The sequence below is a fragment of the Grus americana genome, chromosome 2, assembly GCF_028858705.1.
Source record: "Grus americana isolate bGruAme1 chromosome 2, bGruAme1.mat, whole genome shotgun sequence".
Taxonomy (NCBI): Eukaryota; Metazoa; Chordata; class Aves; order Gruiformes; family Gruidae; genus Grus; species Grus americana.
In genome coordinates, this window is record NC_072853.1 from 133,666,494 (window position 1) to 133,680,037 (window position 13,544).

At 39.0% G+C, this 13,544-nt stretch overlaps 1 protein-coding gene across 1 annotated transcript in view; it reads right to left on the reverse strand.

Moving 5' to 3' along the window:
• Positions 1-3,427: 3,427 nt before the first annotated feature.
• STK31 (serine/threonine kinase 31) overlaps positions 3,428-13,544 on the reverse strand; it is a 44,286-nt gene continuing 34,169 nt past the window's right edge. The window contains exons 22-24 of the mRNA XM_054816251.1: positions 12,045-12,170; positions 10,006-10,074; positions 3,428-4,995 (exon numbers count right to left, since the gene is read on the reverse strand). Coding sequence (XP_054672226.1) covers positions 4,804-4,995; positions 10,006-10,074; positions 12,045-12,170 — 387 coding nt within the window. The 3' untranslated portion in view covers positions 3,428-4,803. The remainder of the gene's footprint in view (positions 4,996-10,005; positions 10,075-12,044; positions 12,171-13,544) is intronic.

The following is a 13,544-nucleotide window of genomic DNA, read 5'->3' on the forward strand; positions in this document are numbered from 1 at the left end:
GTTCATGCAAACAGAGCACAAAAATTTGAAGTGTGCAAATTACCACTTAAAATCCTTCTACTGAACCTCAAAACACCTGAAAGACAGTCTACTGGGTACGTATCTCTCATATTCTCCTTCAAGAATTGCCTGTATCTACTCCTGCCTTGGCAGCCCAAGGTGGGAGAGCAGGCAATAACAACCGACCACAGGGTACATAAGGCAACACTATTAAGAACTTGCATTTCACAGATTTTTCAGGTTCCAGTAACACCACAACAGACTGTCTTTGAGAGCAACAGAGAAACCTTATTACCACAGTGAGGACAGGGAACAGAAGATAAGCTCAAGAAGTTAGTTAGAAGCTACAGCAATGCATGCAGGACTCGGTAAGTGATGGAGAGGCCATTATAAATGTTCCCTCAGCCCTTGGAACTAACTACATGCAACCACGTACTAATTGCAAGGCTGTAACATGCACTGTAACAGCACAGGCATCCTAGGCCACATCTGGAAGAACAAACAATCCAAGACACAACACCTGGTAATGGCAAAACCTGCTGTTCAGACATCTAGAGGAATAATATCTTGCATCTCAAAGCCCCCAGGGTTCACAAGCACCATCATCTCCACTTCAAACAAGGACTCACTCTCTAGAGCTGTCAAATCTGCCAGTATGCAGTATACTTACACCAGGTGGTATGGCTCCTCAACTAATATAACTATATAGTTGAAAAAGGAGATCATAAAGAAGCCAGAGGATTGCTAAATTGACAGATTAAACTCATACTACCATACCCAGGATACAAAAAAACTTCTGGTCCACACTAGGACTGTCAAGATGAGACAGAACAGATCCAGTCTGCTTGACCACACTACCAATTAATTGTTAAGGTTGCAGGAAAGTTGAATAGCTGGAGTTCACAAGTGAAGAAACGCGTGTCAGGGAGTTTTGGCAAGCTTTCCCAGCTCTGCCGTACAGCAAGTGGAAGAGGGTCCTACCCATAGGCCTCAGGCAGCTAACTAGCTACTGGCAACCCAGGGGGGTAACAAATACAAACCAGCATCATGCCTTCGCACAGCAGGGCAAATCTTGTTTCTCCCCACCTACGGGTAATATACCTTGCAGCTGTAACACACAGGTGACAGACAAAAGGGATAATAAAATATATTTTAAAAAATCATTCCCATTCAAATGGTTTTAACTTATGAAGATGCTTCTACACAGTGTGATCTTGATGTACTGCAGCCCCTGAAGCTGCCAAAACCCAATTCCAACACCAGAGCCCACACACCCCCACCACAGTGCAGGCTGGCACTAACAGAACAGAATTCCATGTTGTAACAGCAGATCTGCCCATAACCCTAAAGGACAGGACAATCTGACAGTTGTTTTCAGTCCATCTAGCCATGGCATGTCTGCTGGGAAAAACTGCATGTTTCAAGCTAACTGCTGCAGGAGCTGCAAGGGAAGCATGGTGGGGCACATAACCTTAGTGCCTTGTCAGTGCACACCCACAAATCTGAGGAAAGTTTTCACCAATTTTAAATGGCATGAATGAAGATCTGGCTCTCAAACATCCACCATGGTCTAGAATACCATCAACCTGCAAGCTACTAGACTCCCGATTTGAAATCGGGATGAATTCATACCAATTCCCTTGTAAGTTGGGGAAATGAAGTGACTGCAGATGAAATAACTCTTTGCTCGTTTAGGGGAAGTCCTTGAGACAGTTGCCTATGAAGAAATATAATTTAACCTGCAGGTTGTACAAACTCGCACACACCTTCAGGAAAAGAATTGTTAAAATAGTAGCGGGTGCTGCTAAGGAGGACTCTGTACTAGCAGAAAGCTATTTTGAAGTACAAAAACACTCCACTCTTCTCTAAACTACACAGGCAGAAGTGTTAAATACTAATAGAGTGAGCAGCAAACTATATGGAAAGATGTAGTAATGTTACTATGGATGTTACGGTGGGCATGAAGATTAAGAGGCAGTGAACACAACAGCAGAACTTCTCCAGAAGTGACAGGAGGTGCAGCATTCAGAAAGTAGTTCCCACAGCTCCACCCAAACTATGGAGATAATAAATGATGATGTTCTCCCAAATCTGCTGAAAAAAGTCCTCTTCCCAGAAAAAAACAGCTGTACCCCAGATCTGTAGGCTATGTCGGGTAGAGCCAGAGGAAGTGGTTGTTTCCAGGTGCCTGAAGAAAGCACTTCCCCTTAGGTGACTTTGTTAACAGATCTACAGCCTAGAAGGCTATTGTAGCTGCCTTGCGTACGAGGTCCTCAGCAAAAGCTGAGGCTGACATCGACACGTGACTAGAGGACACCAAGGCAAGGAGTGTGAAGAGAACACAAATCTGAACAAGTAACAAAGGTAACAGTCCTCATGAAAGGAAGTTGTCGGCACCAAGACCTGGCTTACCATTCGAGGCCATAAGAAGACATGAATGTCTCAGGCCCATGACAGCAACTGCACTCCTTACTTCCCGCAAAGCAGTACTCAGCCCCTGAAGGTCCCCCACAGACCTGGTCTGTGCAAGGACACTGCTCAGAGCTACAGAATGCTGGTACCAAGAAGAGTGAAGCAAGCTCCATTTGGGTTTCTTACAAGTAGCAGCAAGTGAGTAAGGAGACAGACTGTTCCTACAGGATCATTTCAACCTCCCTTCTCTATCCTCCACATTCTAGCCAGCAGAGATGCAGTTGAAAAAAAAAAAAAAAAAACGTGTCTCAAACTAAACAGCAGGCAGTCCATTACCATGGATTAGTATTCAGCTTTGGCAGGATAGCTGTGAAACATGACCCTGAACCAACCTATTTTCTTAAGGCCTCCAGCAAGTAAGAGACAAAAAGAAAGTCTCAGCTACAAAATTACCATAGAAAAGGTCGAAATAGAAACAAACAGAACTGGTGACACTAAGACTGTAATCAACACTTAATTCAAATGGAAAGACTGTCTGGTAACCTGACACTCATATGTACCAAAAGGTTTCAGCAGTTTTATTGCCATTTTTCTTTTTTAGTAATCCATCTCATGTGCTCAGGTTCCACATGTAAAAATCATATTGCAGCTGGTGAAGAGATTTTTGAAGAGACTGCAATTTTTTTAATCAAGCATACACAGAGACTTCTGGTTTCAGAAAACCAAGAAGGTTAGCAGTTTGGGGATTTAAGAAGTACGCTTCAGGTTGCATGGACTCTGGAGCAGGAAAACTGGGCAAAAATTTATTCTAATATACATGATGCAGCACAACACAAACCATCGGGTTAGTCTTCCAACCTCTATTCAGTGTTTAACAAATTAAAGTTAGCCCTTTATTAACACTGAAAGACTGCAATCAGTATTTGGAAAGCATCGCATGAAATAGCTAAACTGTTTATTTTCATTGCTAAACCGTTTATTTTCATTGACAAAAACCCAAGGTATTATTCTTCGTGATTTCTGAAATGAAAATATTTATCACACTAACCAAAAATTCTACATAAAAAATATTTTAACAAAGCTTTTGCTATCATTGGTTACATACAAATTAGAGAAATTAAAAAATCATTATCATTTAATGAAAAAAGGATGAAGCATCTTACATACTATTCCATATAAAACAACAAATTGGTTTAAGGATGGAAAACCAAGTCTAATATCCGAGGTGGATCTGCCAAGGTGGCATCTTCTATCCACTGTGGACTGTATTATTGTACCTGAGAGCTCCCCAGCTCCCCTGGTGCTGCTTCTTGCCCATTACATTCTGCATTTTTACATTCTTCATCTGACAACATGCAACTTCAATAATTCTTCTACATAATACTCTCTGGCAACAGCGCTGTCCAAGAGCAACACCCAGAGGCTAAATATACTGTTACAGCAACTCTGCACATTTTGATCTGTTTCCTTCTGAGAAGAAAGGAAAACCTTCATAAAGATAAGCAACAATTTCCTGTAGAAATAACTCTTTCAGTGGTAACATTAACAGCAAAGCATTGCAGTCATACAAACCCACTCATGAAAAATCACACCTTTATAGTTACTGCGAACAACGTTTAAGAACAGATGATATATACACACACTTATGTAAAGCAAAGAAGCAGCAGTTTTTGCAAATGTGTGTGTATAGTATTTTGGTTGGCAGCAGCACTGCAAAGGAGCAAGAAGGATGCCTGCTCCCTAGAAAGCCAACCACATTTTTTAAATGGGGAAACACAGAAAAAAGCCAGGCTCCTCTCCATTTCCTTTACCAGTTGTCAAAGCAGGGTGGGGTTTTTTGTTTGGTTTTGTTTGGTTGGTTTCGGTGGCTTGGGGTTTTTTTTGTTTGTTTTTTAAACCTTAAATTTTGAAGGCAGTTACTGTAGGGACATCTTGGCTATGCAATAACAAAAAAGCTCCAGCAAAAAGCTAATAACCTAGAGCATCTTTAAAAGGAACATGTTATCTGGAATCACAGCAAGAAGAGGGATATAAAACTGGATACGAAACAAGTCACTAAAGCTTCACCTTAAAGATCTCTAGCATCTAACAAGACTATTCTCTGTAAATTTAAAGCCTATATAACAGACAAAGAAAAAGGCTGACAAACTAAGAACACAATCAGTAACACCACACTTATACCCCCGAACACTTATTTAGAATAGAATGCACTTGAAAGAAAAGGCAGTGAAGATTGTGTAATCACAAAACATGACTGCATCTATCAAACCTTTTATATGTTGAGATTTCAGATCAGGACAATGATTTCAAAACCAAATAAAACCAGAAGTCTCAATCAAACACCTGATGGAAAAGTTCTTCATCTGTTGAGTAGGGTTTGCTCCACTCTCCTCAGTTAATCACTTTTTTTTTTCTATCTATCTTCTCAGAATCATGTTCTTCACATGGCTCATACTTTTCACCTGGTTGTGGTGAAACTGGAATTGCATCAACTATGAGGAAGCAATCATCCTTCAGCACCTGCTCAGCTGTCAGTCTGTTACAGCAGAACAAATTCAGGAGAAGAGATTTAACTTTATCATCCTACAAACAGAAGGAGAAAGATTTCATCAGTAAGCAAAACAAGCTCGAGTACAAATAACAACCAAGTATTTGATGAACACATCGTGTAAGTGATTAGGGCCTGAAGCCCTCACAAAAGGTTGTACTATAGCATTGCCAATGGTCAGCAACACTTCAGTCATAGTGCTCATTAACAACAAAATAAAAGCAAGCATTTGGCAGAAGGTCTGTCAACCTAGTGCCAGCAGACTTCACAGAACAGCGTGAGTTACTGTATTTTAAAATATCAATTCACTGAACTACCATAGAGAAATATTGCAATTGGTCTTTCTACTGAGAAGGAACCGAACAGGTGCCTTTCACCTACAACTTCATCTTTTAATTTTTGTCATATTGCTTTATCTCTCTACAAAAGTACAGGAAAAAAAAGAAAACCAAAGTAATGGGCTCTAAATCAACAGCAGCTATCTTGCTAATAACTCATCACTTACACTTCGGCTCTTTGGATATATCAGAAGGGATTATGTGCCTAAATGCTTAGCACATTAACAGTTATAGACTCCATACATGAAAAACACAGCTGCTACACATATGCACAAACATCAGCTGTTGAGAGAAGAAGAGCACACACAGGATTTGGACAAGGGGACTGCAAGAAAGACAATCTCAAATGCTGATCCAGAGATCTAGACTACCAAAACTCAATGGGAACAGAATCCTTCCATAAGAAGCCTTGCTTGTTCACAGTCTCCAAGCCAGCAACACCTCCAACTAGAGTCAACAAAACAGCAAAGCACAAGATACCTCTACACCTCTCACCTATCCCTATTTCACCCACACAGAAGAATAACTCTGATGCAAAGGAATGTACACAAGTAGTCAAAAACTTGAAGACAGAAACAAGCACACAATTTCCAACTCTTACACTAATTATCAGAGTGGCTCTGGAGAATTAGCCACTCCCCAAATAATGTGAAATCTGAGTGAAAAGATGCAATCTGAAAACTGTTGATCTTATAGGCATACAGAATTGTTAAATGTTTATAAAACATTTAAAATGCTCAATGGAAAATCTCTAGTTAAGAAGATCCAAACATGTGCAATGAAATACAGGAGTTAACCACTTCCTCTGCAAAATTACAAGTGAAGAATGTCTGAGTATTTAAAGAGCTTGAAAAGCTTCATGTACTTGCGTATTTGCATTTCATGATACTATCAAATATCTGTCAACAACAAATATCCCCTTCTCACCATGTTCTCGCACTAAGGAAACTGAAAATTGATTCCCCGAGGAATACTGCTGTAGGACAACATTTCATCTTGTTTACTCCATTTCATTGTGTTTGCTCTTATTTACTTTTTTTTTTTTGAAAACTGGATGCTGAAACACACTGAAGACTGAAGCTCGGCATGGCTAGATGAGTGGCTACAAGATCTTATCTCTAAACTCTGCTTTTTCCTCAACAGTTACCTAACATTAATATCCTTGTTTTAAAGCTTAACATTATTTTACTGTGGCAATTTTACATTTGCTGAAAACAACAAAAATTTTACTAGTTGCAAGTGTGCAATTCCTCTGGGCACGAGACTGAGATGGAAGGGAATTTACCAGCCTATCAAGAGCCTGCAGATGGGCATGGAGATTAATTCCACGTAAGCTGATTATAGATAAAGCACTTAAAAACAAAATAGATTTTCCCCAAGAACTGGGACAAGGATTAACAGCCCAGAGGTCTAAAAGATTCCCCAAGAAACAGCTGAATAATATTTATTAGTATTACATTTCTTAGTAAAACCCTCTTGTGTGTTTCTGTGCACCACAGGCAGCACAGATGGCTTTCCAGCAGGCTTTGGTGGTTGGTGCACGCGCATGCACACACATCCAGGATGAATCCTTAAAAACTGCCAACAATGATATATTGAATAGGGTTGTATCCCTGACAAGTTCAAAATCAAGTGCTGCTTCTTTTTATCAGGGGGAAAAAGTTAAAGAAACTTGCTCTTATTAAAAGCTGTACAATTAATTAATCCTTCCTAAGAACAATAATGGTTAAATTCATTAACTGTCCTTGAGCTAAAGGCAGCTGTTTGCATTTTAGAAGATACCTGCTACAGAACACAGAAGTATAATATCCTGAAACTGGCCATTTAAACTTTGATTTGCATACTTCAGACCTTATTTGTAAAACATTACAGCAGAAATTTTATGGACAACAGAAGTGAACCATTTCCTATTTTTAACGCCCCAAGAAATCTTTTCTACTTCCTTGAATAATTAAGCTTCCCTTACGCATGAGAGAAAGTTAGGTTTTTCAGTATCTACAGATTATTATGCATAGTCCTGAATGACACACCAGGCAGACAGTTCTGTACAAGTTTTGTGGCATTCATTTAAAAACCCCTAGTTAGCCCTAATGGTGCATCATGAAGTACTGAATCTTCTTTCCTATAGTATTGTGTTTCGAGATTAATCTAATTTTTAATAAGAAACCAAGCAACTATAATGAGCAATAAGAAACTGTCCTGGTTTCAGCTGCAATAAAGTTAGTTCTCTTTCTAGTAGCCGGTATAGTGCCCTGGTTTGGATTTAGTATGAGAATATTGTCGATAACACACTGAGGCTTTTAGTTGTTGCTAGGTAGTTGTATTGTCTACACTACGTCAAGGACTTTTCAGCTTCTCATGCCCTGCCAGGATGCACAAGAAGCTGGAAGAGCACAGCCAGGACAGCTGGCACAGATTGGCCAAAGGCATATTCCCTACCACATAGCATCATGCTCCATATGGAACTGGGAAAGCTAGCTGGGAGGCAGAATCACTGCTTGGAAACAGACTGGGCATCAGGTTTTGGGGTTTTTCTTCCACATATGGTGAGCAATTGCATTTGTGCATCACTTCGGTTTTCTTATTTTTATTTATATATATATAAATAAATTATCTTCCTTTGTTATGCTATTAAACTGTCTTTATCTCAACCCACGAGGTTTTTTCCATGGTGAGTGAGCAGCTGCGTGGTGCTCAGTTACTGGCTAGGGTTAAACCACAACAGAAATACTATTTACAGGATCACCTCCCTGCTCAAATACTACATGTTTTAGTCTTATTTTCCATGGTAGTGTCACACTGGAAATAATTTTGCAGGGAGATTTGGTAGACAGTCCTGTGCTTTATCAGTAATGCTTTCATTACTAGAGAACATTGCTGAAATGAAGTTATTAAAAGACATACTGTAGAGGATAAGACTTATCTAATAAAACACGATTATTTACAGCATTGTGTTATGCAGTGATATACAAGCTACCCTGCCCAGACACTGAACCACTACAGCGGTGTTAGTCTGGTACTGTATCATGACAGTTTCTTAATCTACACATACTAAACAGGATACACTAAGTTCATAATGAACACAACTCTAGCAATTTAGCCCCATGCCTTAATAGATTTCTCCGCAAAGCAGGCAAATCATTAATACACAAGTATAATCAATAAAGAGGGATTCGTTATTTGGGTTTCTTTTTTTTTTTTTCCTTGACAAAACAACACAAGTTTATCTGATCAACAGCAACCCCACTGCTTTGTTTTCTACTTTTCAAGTATTTTTCTAGTTTTCTGGAAAACATGGGGATTAACCTCTAACTCTTCCCTATATTCCTTATAAAAACTCCATCCATAACCTAAGACTTCATTTAAAAACTAAACAGAGTTGCTTGCAGGTTTTTAATAACAGTATAAGGCTTGATTTAAGGAGCTTCATGGCCTTCTCAAATCTAGAAAAAGCAATAAACTCTCACTTAAATTAAGATCAACAGAATTAAGCATGATATGAGTGGTAGTTCATACAGATTAAAAAACACAAGGGCAATCCACTCAAGGGAGATGGGAGGGACACAGGGCAAGAACAAAGCAGTCAGTAACTAGACAGGCAGAAGTACAGCAAAAAGTATGAAGCAGAAACTAATCTGGGAAGGCTAATGATTTGAAAAAGGTCCATAAGCCTCCCAATAAATTTCTTTAAACTACATATGGTGGCATGCCTTTTGTTATTCCAACTTTTACAAGAAGTAAAAGGAATCACCTGTAGCAAAGGTAGAAGAGGTTGAAAGCAGGCAAGAAAAAAGGTCTTAACTCCAGGCCAGAAGGCTGAAAGCTTTAGGGAAAGAGAGTTACACAAGAAAATAAACCCAAGGAATGACAGGCACTCAGGTAACTAAGGAACACAGAGAGGCGGCCATAAAATTATCTGCTTATCAATAACAGGAGATAGCTAAGTTTGAGAAGGATCAAAGTTGGAGACCTAAATTGGGAAACATGAAGGCACACAGGTCTACTCATTCTCAAAGAGTCACTGAGGCAGTGGGCAAGGATAAGCTTCAAAAAAGGGACTGAAAATAGAGTTCAAGGTGACAGCAGTTGCTGGCATAGTCAGAGAACAACAGTTCAGAGTAGAACGAATGAAAGCAGCCACACGGATTTTATCATGCAGGATCCACTTTTACCTGTGAATTTCTTTGAGAGGCATAGGAAAGTTTGTTTCACACACTAAGAAAAAAAAACAAAAACAAAAACCAAAGAATAAAGGGCACAACACACTTTTACAACTGCATTTAAGTGATTAAAATGAACTTGGCTGTTTTATTAATGCTTAAGTAGTGTGCAATCATTATGTAGGAAGACAGATGAACAAAGTCAACTTCCCTGACTTCAGAAAAGATAAGTTCCTAATTTAAATACCTCCTTTGAGGCTGAATCTCAATGACTTATTCCCCAAGTCTGTAACTTGGTGTCATTCAATTAATAGTTATCTGTAAAGAAGTTGCTCCTCCTGAGGTCAAAGTTAAATATTTAAGAAAACTCTAGGGTTTCCTACCTTCTCAAACATAATTTTATTTGTGCAGACTATTCAGAATTATCCAAATTAAGAACATTTTCTCAATCCAGCACTTACAATTAAATGTTTGACTAAAAAAAAAAATCAATTAACTACGTCTAAACAAAAGCAGTCTAATCTTCCTCATCTGACAATTAACATACCATGACAACCACATTCACCTCAGGTGTTCCATCTTCTTTTATGCCAAACTCCTGGTTTTGAACACAAAGCTGTAAATGAAAAGATACATAATGCATAACACTGGAGGCTTTTTTCCCTTTAGTTTAACAAAACCAAACATCAGTTAAGAAGATTTCAGGTTTCAAGTGAAAATGGATTGTTATGGGGAAATGGCAAGGAAAGGGTTTCTTCCTAATTTCATAGTAGGGTAAAACACACAAGAGGCTTAAGTTCCCCTTACACAGAAACACGGGGAAAAAATTAAGTATCAGAAGAAACTTTTAGAGGTCAAAAAAAAATAGACTTTCAAAAATATGACTCAAAGTCCATGCCCAAGCTGTAAGTTTAATTATATAATCCTCTTTAAGAAATACTGAAGGGTAAGTACACTCTAACAGGCAAACATGAACCCTGTACCCAGAAACAAAGTAAAATTTCCCCAGTCTTTACTATTGCCTAGAACCATGCCCAAGTACAGTATTTTTCAAAATCCTGCCTGCAGGTTAAGCTCAAAATGCCTCTCTCCAGAACAATTACCTAGACAGCAAAAGGAAGCACGTGTTTAGTCAGTGCTGGGCTCTTGTGACATAGATCAGCAGAGAACTCTGAAAACCACTGTCTCAGTTTTGAAAGTGGCACTGCTGTTTAATGAGGGAGAACACAATTTCGGATGCCCAACATGAAACTGGCAACTGTCGAGCATAATACTAACACTTGAGCTAGAATTTTCCATCAAATGATCAATACAACACCAACTCCGAGCTGAAGATTAGTTACATGTGGATTAATCCAAAATTCAGCTGGCAAACCTGGATGAGGTTTCAGAAGAATGCCAATCTTGCTGCACCTCAGATATTCTCTCCAAGCAGAGCCAGCTATTTGTAAAACTGTCTTGGGTTCACCCCCCCCATCCCTGTCACTTCTACTTGTAAAAACCTTTCTTCTAGAACAGATGAAGATCTGAACAGTGGTACTGAAAGGGTTCTAACTAAACCGTACATCTATGATATTCAACTATACTTTAGCTCATCTATTTCAGTAGAAAAGATACTTGATTTTAAGCAACTGCTTCCTAAATTGGGAATAAAACACAATGAAGAGTGACTTCTATGTGAACCAGCTTCATCTTCTCAGCACAGGTAACTGACAGTGGTTACCTATCAACTTTCAGTTTACCCCTCTGTTAGGAAGTGCTTTTAAGACACTCCGAGACAGAAGGAATTCCTGACACCATCACTGTGCAGCTGATGGAACTGCCAGTGTTTCCCAGGAAGACCCCCAAGTACGTGGAGCTCCAACTGGTACTCAGTGAACTAGTTCCAATATATCAAGTGCTCACACACAATCACTGCCTGGGAATATCAGCACTTGCTGGGTAGCTTGCAGCTTTTCAAGTCCAGGAGATTTGAAGCTTTCCCATTCATAACACATGGCACTGACAGCCTGAGTCGGGGAGGCAGCGATACAGTGCCAGAAGACAAAAAAAAAAAAAAAAAAAAAAAAGAGATGGAGGAGATGCTGTGCAACATACCACCTAACAGGGGAAAGTAGATTGCTTTCTCCTCCCTGGCATAATACACAGTAAGAAACAAAACATCTAAGCACTGTTGCCAGCAACAAAACATATGACAGTCCCCATCTTCGCCTTCATCCTCCCTCTCTTTTGATTTGGGTAATTCCTCAGGGGCAAGGTCACAAAAAAAAAAAAAAGAAAAAAGGCTCATGAGCCATGAATAGGAAGTGCAGCAAGAACTGACAATCCACAGCATGAGGAACAAAAGCATAATTTTTGTTCAAATTACTATACAAATTACATTGTATATTTTACAGAAAAATGCACTGTGTTCAGCCTGTAATCATAACCCCCATTCATTCCACACTTACCACTCAGATGAAAATAGGAACACTTATTTCACCAAAATAGTTCAAAACAGAAGTTGGAGATAACATTTATTGCTCTTTATAAGCCTGATACAGTTCCATAATATTACTAGAAACTCTTCTACAAGCCATAACATACCCAGAACAGAAGGCAGCCATAAGCATACATGTCAGAGGCTGGAGAAGCTGGCTGTCCCATCTTCAGTTCAGGAGAAACTAAGCTCAGAGTACTGACAACCATACTGTTTGCAGCAGCACGTTGTTCCTATGGGGAAAAAAAATTGTACCTGTAATTTCGAGTAAGACCAATAGCACATTGAAGCAGATGATTCTCCCTCTCCCTTTTAATCTGTCAGACAACTTTATGGTAAAGTTCCGTGCTGTACCAGACTGAAATGTAAAATCCTCCTTTACTGATCAAAAAAGTGGTAAGGGGGAAAAAAAGAGATAACATCACACATCTATTAACTGTAACAGAAGAACAGGGATGGCAGATTTTATTCCATGCTAGAACTATTAAAGCTCATGAAGTGGTAAAGAATAGAAATTGCAAAAAACTTCTCAAATTAGAAAAAAATAAAAATCGCAATTAAGAGACATTCTGCACTGTTTTGAAGAACTTTAAAGTTCAGTTCTGCCAGCTTTCCTATTTTTTCTTCTCTGCTTTTCTGGCCTTCACATGAAACAGCATATTTTTGGACTCTCTACTGTCAAAATAGAAGCTAGACCTTGAAGTCTCTCTCCCCTCCATGACAGCAGCCAGCATCAGCTATAGCCAGACTGGAGAAGACTAGTCTTCAGATTGGCAAGAGTACTACTCAGTAACACATCAGTTACCAGCCCCACTCGTGCATTTGTGATCATGCAGAAAATACAAGCACTGAGCAGTACTGACACCCCTCTAGAGAAGGCACAAACTGGATCCAGGCTGTGAACCATGGGTGGAACTTTCCTGTTCTATCACACACAAGCTGCTTGCTCATTTTGGCACAGCCCATACCTGCAGGGAGGAATAAAGAGAGGGATAGTCTTCCTCAGCTCTTGCAATTTTCACAATGACACCATCTGTACTGAGTATGACCCTTCAGAAAATTCAGCTGTCAAAAGGTTTTAAAGCATCTCTCTTTGGCATGTTGAAAACTGAAATTTATTTCAAGGGAAGCACACTTTGCTGTTCAGACATTTGACACTCTTCATGAGATGAACAGATAAAGCATTTCCAAAGCAGAAATAAGAGTTCTCAACAAAACCTACTTTTATTTCTATTATGTTTATTATAGTAATATAATAACATATTATTATAATACATATTATTATTTTAAAAAGTTAAATAAGCATGAAGCAGACCTCTAGCTCAAAAATGTTTTAGCTGAAACAACTTGAGTTTAGAAAGTCAAAAGGTAACTACAGAAGACATACCATTATTGGAGAATTTGCTATGTAAACACAATGAATTGTAAGCCAATAGCTTGTGTTCTTAAAGAATATTACATTTTCCCCAAGAACAACTATGAAATTCTTTACTACAGAAACTGACTAAATCAGAAGTATAGACAAATACAGGTATATGTAGGCAACATGTAAAATCCTGTTAATTTACCAAATACTGTGACAGATAAAAACATGTACTAGAACCCCA